This window comes from Equus quagga, chromosome 1 (assembly GCF_021613505.1).
Source record: "Equus quagga isolate Etosha38 chromosome 1, UCLA_HA_Equagga_1.0, whole genome shotgun sequence".
NCBI lineage: Eukaryota > Metazoa > Chordata > Mammalia > Perissodactyla > Equidae > Equus > Equus quagga.
The window spans coordinates 22231893-22248536 of NC_060267.1; the positions used below are offsets into that span (position 1 = coordinate 22231893).

Genomic DNA, 16644 nt, shown 5'->3' on the forward strand with positions numbered 1-16644 from the left:
TGCTTATGAATTATACAGTAATAATACTGATTGTAAACACCAATATTTACCATTTTCTTTATGTCACCCAGCTTTTTCAGCACAAAAAGCAGGGATTGCAATGTCTCAGAAGTAAAATTACTGAATACACTGTGATGATAAGAAAGCATAAATCAGTTGGGATTAGTGAAACACACACACAGATGAATTTTGAATATTCTTACAGCTTTGCTGGCAAAGTACTGATGGTGCTGTCACTATATTTTTCAACTTACCAATCTTTATTAAGCTTACAAAGATGGATGAGAAAGAAGTCAAGGGACTTAATTTGTGCAAAAAATTACTGTCTAATTACTCTAAGTGCTATTTATTAGTTATATATCATGTGCTCAAGAAGGTTTGGTAAGCGGAATAAATTATTTAATCGAGACTTAATTGAAATTCACACATTGGTGATAAAACATTTAATGTTAGTAGACCAATCTGATGAGGACTTCACTCAAGAAAGCAGCGTGTGTTCACTAAGTAAGGGGACAGGGATGGACGGGCATTCTAAGTGATACGCACAAAACGGAAGTGAATATCTAGCTCAAGTTCACTTCCAACTTTTCTTTTCAAATTAACATTTTTGGTGCAAATAAATAGTAACTTAGGAAACAGAAATTTTCCAAGAAGAAAAACAAATCATCTATAATTGACTGATGAGATAATTACCACTGTAAACATTTTAGGGAAGTGTTTTCCAGACCTAACCTGCTTATACGAACAACCTGGAGTGCTTACTCAAAATGTAGGTCATTGGGCGCTTCTCCTGGAGATTCCAACTAAGCAGGTATAGGATGGGGCCTGAATAATCTAGTTTTTTTTTTTTTTTTTTTTTAAAGATTTTATTTTTCCTTTTTCTCCCCAAAGCCCCCCAGTACATAGTTGTATATTCTTCGTTGTGGGTCCTTCTAGTTGTAGCATGTGGGACGCTGCCTCAGCGTGGTTTGATGAGCAGTGCCATGTCCGCGCCCAGGATTCGAACCAACGAAACACTGGGCCGCCTGCAGCGGAGCGCGCGAACTTAACCGCTCGGCCACGGGGCCAGCCCCTGAATAATCTAGTTTTAACAAGCAAAGCAGATGACTCATCATCAGACAGGTTTAAGAAATACTGTTTTTTAGGACACCCCTTTTGTGTGCACAGAAGCAGCCATTCTTTTATGATTTTTTATCCCCTTCAAGCCTGTTCTATATGGGAAATCAGTACAGTTGATTTTTCCGACCTGCTACCCTCTTACAGATGACCCTTTAAAAAAGTGAGACAGGGGACCGGCCTGGTTGCCTAGTGGTTAAGTTTGGCACACTCCACTTTGGCAGCCCAGGTTTGGTTCCTGGGCACAGACCTACACCACTTGTTGGTGGCCATGCTGTGGTGGTGACACACGTACAAAATAGAAGAAGACTGGCACAGATATTAGCTCAGGGTGAATCTTCCTCACCAAAAAAAAAAAAAAAAAAAAAAAGTGAGAAACTGTTGACTGTCAATACCAAGGCAAATAACAGCTTCTTCATTCAAACCTAAGGCCAGACCTCAGAAGGACCAATCGGAAAAAGGGTTTTCTCTTCTCCACATCTTTGTGAGATGAAGTGAAATAATCAGATTTTACTTTTCAGGATTTCACTGTCCTCTGTTTGTCTGTTTTAAAGGATTGGGCCCAAGGACACTTCCCATTTTAGAAATAAGAAGCAAGATTTGGCTTCATTGCTCCTGTGCTGAGCACTCAAAAATAAAACCACAACATGCTTATACCAGCAACACATTTTGTAGCTGCAATTTGAAACTGCTGATTCTAATTTAATTTATTCCTTTTAACCTACAATCACAGTAAAAGCAAGTAGGGTGTAAAAGAAGGAGATAAAAATATAAAGAAGAGCTCCCTGCCTTCATCTGAAGTATTAAAGAGTTGAAGATAGATCTGATTTCGCTCCCTACAACAGAAGACAGAACACCTACGAAAAGTGATCTGAAAAGATGAAACCCCCAACACTGGTTGCCACCATCTCTTCTCAACATGTCTTAATATGAGCCTCAAGTTTCCAATTTATGGACCATCTATGGCAAATATGTCATTTCCAGGAAATTTCTTATACCATTCTGATTCTTCATAATCCGCTTCTGCCCTCTCTTTATTTCTTCAATGTAGAGAAGGTATGCCAGTGTAAGTCTATTCAATCTTGCCTTCCCCTTTATGAGGCTTCATGGGATAAATTCCTTTCTGGGGGATCCTCAGACCAGAACATTATATTTCTTTCAAATAATCAGTTTTGTTTTTATTGTGTTGAAACTTTAGACCACGTTATTGATAACATCCCCTGTTTCCTTTGGCTACACGGAAACTCAGAGGCACATTTGCAGCTGAACTCTAACTTCTAAACAGGACCTTATGGTTAACAATAAATCATTTTGTTTATTACTCTGACACATGGCTTCATTTTACTTTTCTGGCCTTTATATTTCTGTCTCCCTGATTTCCTCATCTAATTACTTTTAGTCTTGATATATTTCCATAAGTGACCTCAAACACTTTTTAATGAATTATAAATAAATAAGCTATGTTAACATAGCGTTAGCATAAGTAGGGAGCTAATGACTATAAAAATTATACATTGCATGTTGAAGCCAAAAGCAAATGATTTTTGAGTTAGTTATCATCTTATTAGCCACAAATAACCATACACTTAATGTACATAAGACTTAATGAGAAATAAAGCCATGTGATCACCTTGATAGGAAAAAAAAAAGCACTTGATAAAATTTAAAATCCAATTATAAAAACTCGTAGCAATCTAGGACTAGAAGGAACTCCTTTAACTTTTAAGAAGAAAACTACCAAGAATTTATAGCAACTGTGATATCTAGCAGTCAAATTTTAGAAACATTCTCATTGAAATCAGGAACATTACAATGGTGACTACTATATGTTACTGGTTTTATTCAAGAGGTCTTAGCCATTGCACTTGGACAAGAAAAGGAAAGAAGTAAAAAGATGGGAAAGATAGAGCAAAACTGTAATTTGTAGACACTATGGTCTTCCTTTGAGAAAACTTAAAACAAGCTTTAGAAACTATTAGAACTAAAAAGAGTTTATCCTGATGACCTCATTAAGCCAATAAATTATCTAACCCAGAAATGGTCCTATCTCCAGGCTACTTCTCAAATGGGAAAATTATTATTTCCTTTTAGCGTTTAAGCCATTTGAGTTTGGTTTTCCAGTTACTTGCAACAGAAAACATTCAAACTGATTCTGTGCCAAGGATAGTCCTGGATAAATGAGTGTTTATTATTGAAACAACTTTTATCTCCATGCATAATCTAAATGTAAATGGTTTATGCTTTTTAAAGGAAAGTGTGAAGTTTCCACAATATTTTCATTGATATAAGGGGACAAAGTTACATGCGATTTGGAGGTTTGGTTAGAAAAATATTTTCTCTTTTATTCATGGGTACACGCAGCCTTGTACTCCTCTCTGTTTTTAATGTTTGTGGCCCCATCACTTCTATCTTTCTCCATCTTTAAAAAAGTATTTAACGATACTCTTTAGATCAGCCCCTGGCAAAGTCAACCTTGATGCTGGCTTTAGGAAATTAATATAATTTAGAAATAACTTTTTTTTCTCCCACAGAAAACAGGATTTTGAAATTGCCTTTCCTCGGTGTTGTCCTAAATCCTGAATAAGCCTAACAGAGAGCATGACAGAACTTGCAAGTATGATTCCAAGTAATAAAAATATGATTCCAAGCTGAGCTTTGAATTCCGGTAGAGTCTAAATTAAGTAATATGTACAAATATAGACTCAAAATACTTCAAAGCACACCTTATAAAAACCAACATCATGGTGCATCTACCCATGAGTTCAGGGATTGCCAAACTAATGATGATTTTTTTTTCTCTTGATTTATGAGAGTCACCCTGGGACCTAAGTTTCTGTGTAAAGCAGATGCAGAACCTATTAATAATGTAAGCAGCTCGAGGGCCCCTTCACCACGGCAGTGAAGCTCTTGTTTAAAACCAGAACTGTCTCCTTTAATACTTTAATGGATTAGATTTGTTTAACTTACTTTATATAGTGCTCAATGCAGTTCCATTGGCATATGGATGCTTAATAAATATTTGATGATGGTGACTGACTGCACAGAATATATCTTAGTGTCCACAGGAAAATGATAAAATACTCTAAGCTATTTTATTTACTCTAGTGATAAAATTATATAATAACAGAAGGAGAGTCACGCCTTTTCAGAGCAGTGCACTGTTTTAAGAAAACTCCAGAAAAAAGGGAAGGTACAGGAATTAACATCTATTATCTAATAGGTGCTGACAATTTATATAACATCTTTATATTTTATTTAACCCTAACCATAATCTTATGGATTAGGTATTGGGATTCCCATTTTCCTGATTCTAAGATGCCAGTGACTGTGTGATGAGACAATATTTTATACACCAATAAGAAAAAATTCAGCCAATGAAATTATATGATACACCATTGGTAAGATGTACCCTGATTTGAGATGTCAAAATGTAAAAATAACATGTATCTCAAAAATAGTAATAAAATACCATATTGATAAGAAAATTCACCCCAAAGTCACATAGCCAGTTAGTAGCTGTGGCAAAGGCAAGCTAGCTGTCCACCAAAGATTCGTGTTCTCCCTCCACAGCGCAGGGTTCCTACTGAGACATGGCTATCCAACCAGAAACTACACTTTCCACCTTCCTGAGTTCTGACCAACAGAACGTGAACACAATTGATGTTGTTACTCCCAGGCTGAAGTAGTAAAGAGCCCAAGTACTCTCTCCATCCTCTCTCTTAACCTATCTACTATTTCTGTTGGTGCCTAGGATGATCTTAGAAACAACCTACTGAATATGGCAAAGCCTCTGTGTCACAGCCTGGGTTCCTGCCTGACTGCAATGAACATAGTTCCACCGGTACCCCCAAACCATCGTGCCTAGGTGGAGTGCCACATTTGACTTGACATGAGCAAAATCTAAACTTTTATTGTGTCAAGCCAATGTAATTTGAGGCCAGCTTGTTATATCAACTAGAATTACTCCAAATAATAGAGAGGCAGAATCAGAATTTGAATGCCAGGTTCCAAAGCCTGGGCTCATTCTGTGACACCATGCAAATACAAACCTCCAAACCTACCCCTTCCAAAACAAACAAAAACCCAAAATAAAACAGGACTGATTGCTTCATTTTAAGCAGGTTTCATCACTTGATTTGAAAGAAGGGACAGGAATCATTATAGATTTCAGAATGATATATTTCAGAGAGAAAATCCAGAGAGGGACAATTCAAGTGGTGTGTGTGTAACAGCACAGATGTATGAAAAAACAAAGAATGAGGGAGTGATTTTCAAGGTGAGTAAAAGTGACACTTACATGTATGCTCTCTGTTTTTGTCCTGTTTGAGTTTAATACAGTTTGGGTTCAGATAAAGAAGATCCAAGCAGTTGTTATAACCCCAGCCTATTAAATGGTTTCATATCTCAATATAAAGATGGCTCTCCTACCTGAAAGAACTTGAAGCAAAGGAAAAGGATGAAGGAGCAGCTTGACTGGCAATAGATAAAAAAAGGAAGGAAGGGAGGCAACAGAAAATGGAGAGGTCTAGAACGCAGGCTCTAGATTTAAGACAAGAGTTTGAGCCACGGTTCCACTAGTTCTTATACTGCAGTCCGTGACCCTGGGCAAACAACTCTGTCGTCTGTAAGGATGTAATAGAAGGCACCTCATGGGTTATTATAAGAATTCAATGAGAAAATGCATGCAAAAGGCACATACCATCCGTGATTGAGCACATAGCTAGCTGTTACTACACTTGCTGTCATTATTAATCATTAGCCTCCTTTCCCACACAGTCGCACACAGCCAAGTGTGCTTTTAATGTAAACCTCTTCTACAGATAGACAGTGCAATTCCTTGGAAGAGAGTCTGGTTTCAGCTGTAAAACCAAGTGACGTTAAGAGCTTGAGGAAGTTTCTTGTTCAAATTTTTAAAAAAATTTTTGTTAACATGCCTTGAGAGAACGATGAGCAGAGCAAATATGAAGACATGTTTGGCATATGATATTTCAAACACCAGTTTCACTTTGTTGCTCACATTTTCACAATATGATAAGGAATAAAAAGAAAGAAAAAATAACATAAAAACTTACCCTTTGTTTTACATTTGAACCCTTTTTATTGGTCTCTTTTCTACGTTCATCTTCATACACTAGAACAAAGTCGATTCTTCGCTGGCCATCATTAAAATAGAGGGCGTCAGACTTTCCATTAAATTCTGCCTGTGTGGAACAGAAAAATTAATTTTAATATAAAATTTATAAATGTATATTTTCTAGCCTTAACAGGTACATTGATATGTATATAGACAAAGAGAAATACATCCATTGTTAGTTACTTGACCGAGAAGAGGTCATGGTTACCATGATCTTTGCAAGCACAGTCTATTCTTGGTGAAAGGAGTCCTTGAATTGAGCAATTTAGCATTACTCTACAAACCCATGGGGAAAAAAATCAGCATAATGTATGTAACACAATTATCCCAGAATTATTTCCGCCTCAATCGCAAAAGGAGTATCAAGTTTGGAAATGAACACAGTAACCAGAGGTGCCTATCTGAAGGGCTAAAGTTCATTTAACAAGAAGAGAAATCTGAGACAAAGCACTGTTTATAAAAATCTCATCCTTCTTATGTCGTATTTTCTAACCTTTTCATCATTTTTCATGACTTCTCTCTGGACCTCACTACTTTATAGAAGGTATCATTTTATAACCTTAAACAAATGCCAGAAGTTGCTTTGATATATACAAGAGCTACACTGGTTATTAGTATTTGTCCCCAGATCCACAAGATAAACCCTTACTCCTAGCAAAATAAACAAAAAAAAAACCAGCAACAACAACAAAAAAATTAACCTTTAATTTAGAGCCTAAATGCCTTATGGCTTAAAAACGAATAAACAACAACAGAACACAGACCGAATACAGTTTAAAACAATCTCAATTACCATATGGATTTGGATAGAATTGTTTTAATTTGACCTAAGGAAAGATTTGAGTATGTATTCCTCACACAGCTCGTCACGATGCTCAGGAGAATTTTGCTGTTGTTTAAGAATCAGACTGCTTTTTAAGTGATAAATAGTATTTTCAAATTTTCCAATTCTTTTTTGTTACCAACTGACAGAGAGATTGCATTTTGCAGTCGTGTGGCAGAACCACTTAATCATTAAGAGTGATTAATTCTCCTCTGCATTTTGTACAAGCATCACCTAATTTTACTACCACTTCCTCCTTTTCTTCACACTTTGGAGAAGATGTATTTTTTGCTAAACATAAACAATGCAACATTTGTCATTTCTTTCCTCTGTTCCACCATGGAGCATGTGACGGTTTACTAATCGTACTTGAAGCTTCTCCCGTTGGGCGGGTTCTTCCACTTGCAGAATGCAGGCAGCCGCATTTAACCAGGGATGCTAACCACAACAATGTCGTTTTGCCTAGAGATCTTTCCTAGCCAGGGCACTGAGGGGCCTGGAAAACAAACACATCAATGTCTTAAGCTGATGCCACTATCCAGCTCTTTCATTTGGAGTTTAGCTATTTAAAACCAATAAACAGTATTTAAAGCAATACAAAAATGCTAAGCCCTGTCATCTTCTTTTCAGCCACAGAGTCCTTGAGGCCCCTTCAATTTCCCTTCCTTGCAATGAAGATGTTACTATTGGTGACAACCAGGGCAGTTGCTAGAGGAATATTCCGTATAGAGGAAAAAAAAGAAAGAATTTCTCAGAATGGCAAAGAGGAGGTGAAGCAGGGTGGAATATAGTCACGAAAACCTGGTCATCATTACAGAAGTCTGAAAAGGGCACAAAAGCAACTTGATCCTGTAGTTCACATTCTGTTGCCTTTGGTGGCATTCAGCATGAGTTCGAAGCTGAGTTCTGAAGAATTAGGCCTGGAATGAGAACCACTCCTACACACGGCTCCGGGCACTCCTCCTTGCGCAAACATTGCTCAGCCACACAGGTTGGCAGTGGGCTCCCAAGTAATCTGGTCTGCACGTACGTCTCTCATGTGTGATAGAAGATCATGGCCCTTTGTTTGGCGAAAAGCCCCACCGACTTGGCAACAGCTGTCTGTGTGAAATAGCTAGGTCAAACTCTGATATGGTATCATTAGAAGGCAATGCGAGGGAAACAACTGCCAATTCTCTAGTGTTGTGAAATCCAGGTTTACCATCTCTTGGCAGAAGAAACTCTACTAGGCAACTGGGAAGAAAAGAGAAACTAAATGCTGGGCTGGAAAGAAGAGGGAACAAACAAGGGAATTGGCCTGAATAAAAAAGCTTGATTTATGAACACAACTGTGCTGTTAAAAAAAAAAAAAAAAAAAAAAGCCTGGCTATTTCAGTAACAAGTTCCACTACTGGCCTAATTCACCCAACAGGACGCTGAAATGACAGAAAACCAAAAAAATAATTCCCCCCTAAAGTTGTGCTTTATATGAAGTAAATTTCAATAATTTCTCAAGATAAACACTGATAATCTTCTTTAAATGAGTGACTATTCAGAGATATATTATTCGAGGCCTGACCTCTATGCCTTCTCTGGGAGTCCACTCAAAATTTGATCTTTAGTCTTTTCTACCAAGGCAAATGGCACCAAGATAAAATACAAGAAAACCTGAAACCCAACTTTCCTTGTTCAACAGCTTAAATTTAAAAACACTTGAAGGTTTAAAATTTATCAGGTACAAACATTTTAGAGCTCAGAGCTTACGTATGGTTACTGACTTTCTAGCCAGAAAACTTATTAATTCTCACACTCATCAGGGTAACTTATTAATTGTTACCCTGACGGTCTTAGGAAAATGTCTCCAACGCCAAGGGAGTAAACAGAGTCTCTAGCTGTTGATGTTTCTTTCCTCCTGGGAAAAAAAAAAATCAAGTAAATGTCTAATTACAGTTTGGAGTCTATAATATGTTATATCTATTCATACCCATTGCCCTCTCTGGTCCTAAGAATACTAGAGTCCACCAATCTAGCATCATTTACTCATTTGTGGCAACCAGACCTAACATGGCACTAAAAGTTAATGGCTGCAATGGTTAAAAAAACTACCTATGTTCATTTGTCACTATATCCAAATAAGCCAAAACAATGCAGCCCACCATTGTGGAATAGGAACCTGACCACCTCTGTCTCTGGCCGTCGGCATTAACATTTCACACTTGGGATGAAAAGGAGACATGCTTGGTCTGACCACGGAGAGATCTGAGAAGTGAGAGCTTGGCCAAGTAGTGCAGGAGAGAGAGAGAAAGAAGGGAGGTGAGGTGCCATTTAAACAGTGATGTTTTCCAGGCCTCCCTCCTCTCAGCTGGTTTCTCTCCTCCTTTTATTTGTGGGGCAGCTCCTTCAACCAAAGAGCCCAAGAGGACAGGGTCCTCCTGAATCAAATCAGAATAAAAACACAAGCAGCAAGATTCCTCTGCACCGTGCTTTCAAGCTGGAGCTGTGAGTTCAAGAACATGAAAAAATATGGTTTTTTTGCTATTGGCTAGAAGGACGTGTGGGTACCAGTCCTGTCCCCAGAGCTGGTTGAGACTGCTGTTCAATAGGACGAGTGGGTGAGAAAGAATCTCCTAGTGGACAGAAAGACAAATCCAAAGATGAGTATTTTCTAGCAATTACCTGGTAGGAAAATTTCTCATAAGCAATCTCTGAATAAAATGAGGCTCTGGATTTCTCCCTGAATATGATGCTTCATACATACGAACGGTTACATTGATTACATCTGTCTTCTGGGCGGAGAAAGAAGGGCTGGGGTGTGAGAGCATCTGGGAAACCGCTGCCTGAGTGTTAACTGCTCTGCAGCATTTGGGTCAGGTGTAGGCGAACAGCCCCTCTTACCCAGCACCCTCCTGGAATCCTGGCATCAGCACTTGGTGAGTCCACGAAATAACTTGCTGCTTACTTAACATTTGTCCAGCCTTACACTTCTCAAGTGTCTACGAAAGGAGTCCTCAAATAACCCTGCAAACCAAGATCCTAAGTCCCATCTCACAACAGCGGCATCTACTTGGAGAGTTTAAAATGCTGAATTTAAATGATTTGCCTGAAATCTGGATAAACAGTGGTCAGATTGGGATCTTTGCTCAAACTCTATGTGTCAGGGTGTCGGAACCTTGCTTTGGACAGTAAGTGATACTGTCTGACGGTACCTCTAGAATTTCCCAATAGTGTATTCCTGCCCTGATATGGCTTAATTTACTACAAGATTGGAGAGTATTCCAGGCTTATTTGGGTTAATGGTCTTGACCTTTACCCAAAGCAGGATGCAAGAAAGTTTCATTGTCTAACAACAATAGTTGAGGAATTAACACCACAAAAAATATCAAAACACTTACATAATCAATTTAAAAAGCAGTTGATATGTGAATGCAGAAAACACATGTGGCTCTCTGCAGTCTGTACAACTAACAAAACAAAGTAGGTAATTCCAAGAAGAACACAACAGAACAAAACAAACTTTAATCATAGCAGAAAACTAAAGTGAAAATATACGATCTCCTATTTTTCAGTAAACCCTGAATCCATGCACATAGCAAGTTCTAGGGAAACAAAAGTTGAGAAGCAAAAGACTTGGGTTCCAAGAATGTCCCTTGGTGGTGATTCTGTGTTGATCAAAGTGTACTCAGGAATGACCCAGAATGATTTTTGCATAAATCACACCGTCTCCTTCCCCATTCTATTAACTTCTGAAGGCCAGAGGCGAGGTCGTGTTCACCCTCAGTTCTCTGCTCAGCCTTTGCATGTAGCGGGAGCTCTATTCACTTTTTTCTTAGAATAAAAACAGACGTTTTTCCTGATGATAAAAGTAATATATACTTAGCATTAAAAAGTTCTGAAGATACAGAAAAGTATAAAGGAAAAAATGAAAGTCATAAGTAATCCCATTTCCCAAAGATGAGCTGAGCTTCTTCATACCTGAGTACATCCTTTTGGGTTTAAACACACACACACACACACACACATTAACCAAAATGGTAGCCCTCTATACATACTGTTTTATAAAAATCTATCATAGACATTTTTCTAACTTGATATAAAGCTCTGCATCATGTTTAATAGCTGCACTATAATTTAGTTAAACAGTTCCTCCACTGATGAACACATAAGTTGTTTCCAATTCGTTGCTTTTATAAACATTGCTGCAACGAGTATCCTTGTACATATCTATCTGTGCGCATGTTCAGTTACTGCTTCCTTAGGCTAAATTCTAGAAGTGGATTTGAACTGATGTGGCCTTTTTAGAAGCTTTTGATATACAGGTTGCTAAACTGTTATCCAAAATATTTATAAAAATGAACACTTCCACCAGCAGAGTATGAAAGTGCCCCTTTTCTACCTTCACTAGATACTGGACTTTTTCACTTTTCCCATAGTAGGCAAAATATTTTTTTTTTCATTTGCACTTTTTAATTAGAGAGCTCTAACATTTTCATGGATACTGCCTAATTGAATTACTGCTTTTGTGAAATGCCAATTACCATTCTCGATCTAACTGAACTATCTTATTATTTAATCCCTTTCCAGTAGATTATCTTAGGTTTTACTGATGAGATCCTAAAGACCACACAGGCAAATGGGGCAAACAGTTGAATGGCAATATAGAAGAGGCCCATAGGACTATGAAGTAAGTCCCAAAAGGGAAAGGGAGAAATATTCTAGGGCACGGTCAGCCAGCCCTGGGTTCAACAATGTTGATGTGTTTTCTGAAATGCAGACATTGAACTGGAATGTGCAACACTAGTTTTAGAGGTCACGGTGTCATACTTCTCAGCTGACATACTTTCCTTTATAGTACTCATGCCACCTGTGTAACTACCAAATATCAGTTATATATTTTGACTCATATTTTTTTTAAATTTAGAACTTACCACTTAATCAGTTTATAAATTATTTCTGTTGCAAGTTAAAAATTGTTATGTATAAATTCTTTAAAAATCATCCTGCTATTTTATCTTGGTAAATGGCTATAACTCGTTCCCAAATAGCTGAACTTTTTATTTTCAGTTATTTTTCATCAGAGATATAGTTCACTTATAAATATCATCAGATTGTGCCATGAAAATCATCGTCTTCTTCTTTGTTATATACACAAGGGAATGTTCACACGCCAACGGCCTCCCAATTTGGAATATGCATTTTGCCTTTGTTTCTCTTTGCTTGTGTTAAAATAAACTCTCCAGCTCTATTATTAGAACATCCCATTTCAGATGCCGGATGAGGATGAAGACATAATGCCTGGAGCATTAAGTGTTGTTAAATAGTTCCCTCTAGTCCATGCCGAAGAAGCAGTTTCATCAAATGCAGTTCTTGTCTGATTTTAAATATTCTTAAAAGTTCTGAACGAGACTTGAGGAAACATGAAAATAGAACTTTTAATGACCTTTCAATTAAAGCTTCCTTAAAAGAAGTTAAGTAACTAGGCTAGATAATAAGCTTTCTACTGCAGGAAGATGCTGAGTTCAGAGCTCTCTCACAGGGGAGGCACGCTCACTGAACTTTTTCCTTCCACCCACACCTAGCATTGCCATTCGGATTTTCATTAGCATGACTACAAACTTTTTTTGCTTTCCTGTTTTCCCACAGGCTTTCCACCATTTTAAAACCTCCATTTAAGCCTTCCTTAAAGGTAATCTGCAGAAAAGAAGAGAAACAAGGAAAGAAGAGTCAAAAAAGGAAAAGAAAAGGAAAAATGGGAACAGGTCTCTAGAGGTTGTTTTCATACTTTTCCTTTTCTAGAAGAAGCCATCATCTGTTTGCACTGTTCTCATCTGGCAGTGGGAACATTGGTGAAAGAAACGCGGGTCAGCTTAAACTGTAAGATATTCTCAATAAAGTCTTAGGAAACACAAAGTGATAGATGTAATAAAACAAGACCAGTGGTACAAGAGGAGGTTTGGGAGGCAATGGTTATCCTCCTGGCAGACAACCTCTTGAGGTTTCAGCATCCTCCAAGTGTCTTCTTTGCTTTAATATTCCATTATAGATGTAACATTCCTAAAACTTTTTTGAACCTATTAGCATTTTCAGTTTCTACAAACTCCTGAGGAAGAATGTTCTGTAGGTTTTCCACCTAGGCAGAATGGTTGTCTTAAATTACATTTTTGGACCTTTAAGAAATAGCTCCCAGTCTTATATGCTGGAATCAGAACCAAAATAATATCGCTTTATGACTTAATGGACTTTTATAACTTAACGGACTTTCACAATATTCTATCTACAACTTTATTTTAAGATCCTTAGTCTTAAGGAAAAATCATTTCGGCGTGACTTCAGGTTCCCCTCCACCTACCTTCTTGTTTCTCTTGGTTAACCATATTTCAACTGTCTTTAGCATATCTATTTTCAGTTCTTGGGAAACTGGTTATGGCTCAAAAATATTTACTGACAGTTCTCATTCACCAAATCCATGGCTCTGAACTTTCCCCCTTTTCTCTGTCACCTGCCACACAACTGACCCAGGTTACCAGCCTCTAAAATTCGATGCTTTTGAATGAAGAGCTGATCTCATAGAAGGTGATTATAATGCGAGAATGAAAAGAAAAGGGAGTTTCAAGTTATAGCCACTCAGACTGTTGGGCTGAAGAAGATAGATAAGGTGTAACTGAGGGTGTAGCTAAGGCAACGAGTCTTAAGCTCTTTGCTAGGTTCCCATGTAATTCTTCTTCCGACTCCCTTAAAGTTACAATCCGTCACTCCCAGAGAGTACTTCATCTTTCACTGGAGGTTTCCATTTCTAGTTGAAGAACTGCCCTGAGTTATTTTTAACTTTTTAGCTGCTCAGGGTTTGCAGCACAAGAGTCCTGTCATCAACTGTAAGTTCCTCACTGGACTGTATGTCCAGTCCTTTGGCCAAAATCTCAGACGACTTCTCTGAGAACTGATGTTTGTAACCTGATTCAAAGCAAGAGGAAGAAAAGCAAATCAGAGTATCTAGTGCCCAGCAAAGCTAAGGATTGTGACAACCCCTTTCAGTTGGTAATGTTTATAAAGATATTACTTTCTCTCCTTTAACTCAAGAAGCAGTTTACAAGAATGGCTGTTCTTTGTGGTATGAAAATGAGGATGCAGAGATGTTTCCAAAACAAAATAAAAAACCTAAATGATTCATTTAAAACAATGGCGCAAAAATGTTTCAGACTGACAACAGATAATAAATAAGACCTTACAAAATCCTCTTCCCGTCAATTATTGGGAATTTTCAAGAAATAAAGTGCTCTGAGGAAATGAATTTTCAGATAAACTTTATATCAACTAAAAAATGGTTACTTCATGGGGGCTGGTCCATGGCATGGTGATTAAGTTCGTGCGCTCTACTTTGGCAGCTGGGGTTCGGATCCTGGGCGTGGACCTATCCCACTTTTCAGCCATGTTGTGGTGGCGACCCACATATAAAGTAGAGGAAGACTGGCACAGTTAATAGCTCATGGCTAATCTTCCTCAAGCAAAAAAAGAGGAAGATTGGCAACAGATGTTAGCTCGGGGCTAATATTCCTCAGCAAAAAAAAGAAAGTTACTCAAAATTGTGCTCAAAATTTTCTCAAATATAGTACATAGTATTTTTTGATTTCTTAAAGAGAGAATATTGAACATAACTTAGCTGCTATGATTATTACTATTACTATTACTATTAAGGAGGTAAAAATGAAGGGAGCCTAAAATAAGAATAAAGAACATGGGTTTGGCATCCGGCAGAGCTGGGTTCGAATCACAACTCTGTACAACTAGCCATGTGCCTTTGTGTATATATTTTATCTCTTTAAAACTAAGTTTATTCATGTGTAAAAAGGGGGAAATCATAGAAAGAAATGCAAAGGTATTGTGAAGATTAAGTGACTGATGCATGTAAAGCAAAGCACAGAGCCTAGATAGAACACAGTAAAAGCCCAACAAATGTGAGCTGTTGGTATGGTCCAGTTTAACACATCACAGTTCTTTATTGATTACTAGCTGTGATGGGTGCATTCACAGACTTTATTATCAATAGGAACTTCCAGCTACATCTTGCTTTTCCCCTCTTCCATTATTCAGGTTATGAGGGGTCACTTCCTTTTGCTGTCAACTTACCTGTCTTTAATAGGTATTGCACTACCCTTTTATTTCCTCCAACCAGATTAACTGAATTTGTTGAAATTCTTTGAAATTAAGCGTTGGTGCTTTGGTTTTGGATGTCAGAGGTTTTTTTTAGCTTTATCCAAGTTTTGAGTAAAATGTGATTGAAGCAAAGGGCCTCATTCCAGAAATGCATAAAATATGGCAAGGGTTAATATATCATCCTTAAATTGTATTCTTCCCCTCCTCCAACCTCTTTCAAAAGAAGTCTTATGACATCTGGCACCAAATATAACGAAAACAATAAGATTAATGAATTGTAAATAGAGAGAGAGAATCCGAGCCAGAGAAAGGAGGAGAAGAAAATGTACTAACCACTGAGACAACTGTCATGGTTGGAATTTTAACATGACATTTGGCACAAATGCTCCTGGTAGCGGGACAAAAAGGAAATGTGTTCAATGATAGAGTTCTTGTTATCAGAAAAAAGGAATAATTCTCATCTTTTGGAGAGAAAAAAAGTCTCATGTGAGCCATATATAGAAACACCCAGTTTTTGTCCACGTCTCTAACAAACAATATCCTTGGCAAGGAACTGGGGTTATAAAATACAATATACCAGTAACCTTTGACTTTTTTTGTCCTTAGTTCTCATATCACTTCTACCTTTGGAGTAATTAGTCTCCATTTCACTCTGTTCCATCTATTGCCATCACTCTAGTCTGCACTCTTGACTCTTACTAACTAGATTACAATTAACACCCCAGTCGGTCTCCTTGGACCCAGCTGTCCTGTCTGTCAATTCACCTTACACACTGCCACCATTTGGATGTTCCTAAACCAAAATGTTCAAGTCACAGAAGAATTCAAAAACTTTCAGTTACTCCCATTGATCTCTAGAGAAAGCGCAAACTTTTCAGACCGGTATTTAGGATCACTCATAATCTGATTATTTCTCACATTTTATTAACTATCATTCCCCAGTCCTAACCCTCCAACCCAACCATCCTTTCTCACCAGTGTTTTGACAACATCATGCTGCTTTCTGCCTCTACTCCTTTGCTCAGGTGATTTCCATTCCTGAAATCTCTTTCCCTCTCTCCTTACCACCTAACCAAATCTTACTTCTCCTTTAAGGTCCAGCTCAGTTTTTCTCTCATGAAGCCTTCCTAACAACTTGGGTTCATGTTTCTTTCTCCCTCACTATACTGCCTATGCCAAGGGAGGCATGTTCCATGGGCCTCTGGGGATTCCTGACACACTTTCAAGGGGCCCATGGGGTCACAACTATTTTTATAATAATACTAAGATGTTATTTATCTTTCTCATTGTATTAACATCTCCCATGATGGTGCATAAGTAACGGTGGGTAAAACAGCCAATGTCTTAGCATAACTCGGCAGTGGTACCAAACTGTACTAGTCATCATTGTATTTTTGACATACGGTAAAAAATGTCACTTAACAATGTTCTTGATGAAGCTGTA

The 16644-nt window shown here is 37.8% G+C and overlaps 1 protein-coding gene across 2 annotated transcripts in view; it reads right to left on the bottom strand.

Moving 5' to 3' along the window:
• The window catches only part of ANO6 (anoctamin 6), a 188782-nt gene that overhangs the window by 82242 nt on the left and 89896 nt on the right, over positions 1 to 16644 (bottom strand). For both annotated transcript variants that reach the window (XM_046653285.1, XM_046653296.1), the window contains one exon: positions 6189 to 6317. In XM_046653285.1, coding sequence (XP_046509241.1) covers positions 6189 to 6317 — 129 coding nt within the window. The remainder of the gene's footprint in view (positions 1 to 6188; positions 6318 to 16644) is intronic.